We start from the raw sequence: 2,348 nt of genomic DNA, 5'->3' as shown, positions 1-2,348 counted from the left end.
CCTAAACACTTACAGAGGGTATAGGGGGCCCCCTAAACCCTTTGGGGCCCCCCAAAGTTCATGGGAGAGCCGAGGGGGCCCCCCTGTACACTTTAGGGGCCCCCTCACAAAGAGAGAGACACTTAACAAGATGTGCTGCTCCTGTATATTTTTTTTTTTTAGGGTTTAGGGTTTAGGGTTTAGGGTTTACAGGAGGAGACAAACATACAGCCAAAGGGACGGCAAAAACAACAAAAAAGAAAAAAGAAAGAAACTAAACATGACAATAAACATAAAATATATATACACACATACATACAACACATGCATGCATGCATGCATGCATGCATGCATGTTTAGGTGCATGCGTACGTGCATGCATGCATTGTGTATGTGTGTAATCCAAAGCCCCAGAACGCCCCATATGCTGCATGCACGCATGCGTGCATGCATGCAAGCATGCATGGAGTGTTTATGCACGCAAGAATGCATGCACGCAAGAATGCATGCATGCATGCATGCATGCATGCATTTGAATGTTGGGGCTTTCTTTTTTTTTTTGTTTGCATGCATTTAATTATATTTTTATATTTTTATTCAATAAACAAACAACGGAGAAGTAAAAAGATAATAAACTGCCATTGCCACCATTTCTCCTCTCCCTGCTGCTGCTGCTGCTGTTGCTGCTGCTGTTGCTGCCGCTGCGGACTTTGCTGCTGCTGCTGCTGCTGCTGCTTATTACTTTATTGTCTCTTTATCGCTGCCAGCCCCATGTGGGGATATAAGCACAAACAAACAAAGAAAAGCAGCATAAGAAGAGACAGGTAATTCTGCTGCTGCAGTGCAGCAACAGCAGCAGCAGCAGCAGCAGCAGCTACTTCTCCCCCCAACCTTGCTGCTGCTGCTTCTGCTGCTGCTGCTGCTGCAGGGATGTGTAGGTTATATACTTAGGAGGGGACTTTAGGTTGACCATCAACAACAGGATAAGAACCTGCCAGCAGCAAACCACACTGACCCTGCAGCAGCAGCAGCAGCAGCAACAGCAGCAGCAGCAGCAGCACAATACACAAAATAAACAAAATAAATAAAGTAAACATAATACATACATAAAAATGGATATACATATATATATCTATAATAAATAAAATAAATAATATATGAATATACTTTCTCTCTATATAAATATTTTAGGGTTTAGGGTTTAGGGTTTAGGGTTTAGGGTTTATGAGTATACCTCTGGTCCTGCATGCATAGCCATCCTAATATATCCATCTTCTCCCCAATCTTTTCCCCAACTATTCTTAACAATAAAATAGTCCTTATTACCCCTATCCCCTCCCCCTTCTCCCCCTTCTCCCCCTTCTCCTCCTGCTGCTGCTGCTGCATTTGCTGCTGGATACTGTGTCTCCTCTCTATGGTACCCAACAACAAGAACAGCATGATTCAAGGATACACCGCAAGGAGCAGCAAATACACCGCGCTTATAGAAGACAAAAGGGGCCTCATCTGCTTGTATAGCAACAGAGACAGGAGAGAGAAAGGAGACAGTATATAAAAGTGATAAAGTATCTCCTTTAGGTATATCTATATATCCATGTATATATTTTTTGGGGCTGCATGCAGAGGCAAGACATGCTCTCCCCTCCTGTCCCTTATAAGGGTAAGCCTCCTCCTTGCATAGTCCCTTATCTATAACATAATTAAATGCTTCCTCTATCTCTCCTCCATTACATCCTTCATTACCATAAGAATAAGAACAATCTATTAGCATTTGTTCGCTTAATGCTTCTGCCTTTATTTCTCTTGCTGCTGCTGCTGTTGTTGTTGCTGCTGCTGCTGCTGCTGTTGTTGCTGCTGTTGCTCCTCCTCTCTCTCCTCTATCTAACAAGGGGTTACTCGGGGGGGTTGCTGTCTGTAATAATTGTCTCTTTATTCTTCCTCCTCCTCCTGCTGCTGTTGCTGCACCTGCTGCTGCTGCTGCTGCTCCTGCTGCTGCTGTTGGTGTTTGTCCTGCAGCTGAATTGTCTCCTCCTGCTGCTGTTGCAGTATTATTACCATCTGCAGAATCAGCAGCAGCTGCTGCAGCTGCTGCAGCTGCTGCTGCTGCTGCTGCTGCTGCTTCTGCCTGTGCTGCAGCACATACAGCCCCCTCTATTGCTCCTGTAGCAGAGAATGCCCAACAAGAACCGCAATTAAGTTGATCTTTTATTGGTGTTATACATCCCCTCTGTCTCCAATCAAAGGAGACAGGTACAGAAGAAAAGGAGACACCTATAGGGGACCTCATTACCTGTATACATATATACATATATATATATAAATAAATAAATATATAAATATATATATATATATATATAAATATATATAAA

At 43.4% G+C, this 2,348-nt stretch overlaps 1 protein-coding gene across 1 annotated transcript; it reads right to left on the bottom strand.

Moving 5' to 3' along the window:
- Positions 1 to 853: 853 nt before the first annotated feature.
- Positions 854 to 2,139, bottom strand: EMWEY_00039910 (cathepsin L-like thiolproteinase, putative; the record flags this gene model as incomplete). Its single annotated transcript, XM_013482513.1, has 2 exons — positions 854 to 970; positions 1,214 to 2,139. Coding segments are annotated over 2 exons (1,043 nt in total), but the record flags the coding sequence as incomplete, so codon positions are not given.
- Positions 2,140 to 2,348: the final 209 nt, after the last annotated feature.

Source organism: Eimeria maxima, genomic scaffold, assembly GCF_000499605.1.
Source record: "Eimeria maxima Weybridge genomic scaffold, Emw_scaff649, whole genome shotgun sequence".
Taxonomy (NCBI): domain Eukaryota; phylum Apicomplexa; class Conoidasida; order Eucoccidiorida; family Eimeriidae; genus Eimeria; species Eimeria maxima.
This window is presented reverse-complemented; position numbering and strand designations above follow the sequence as displayed.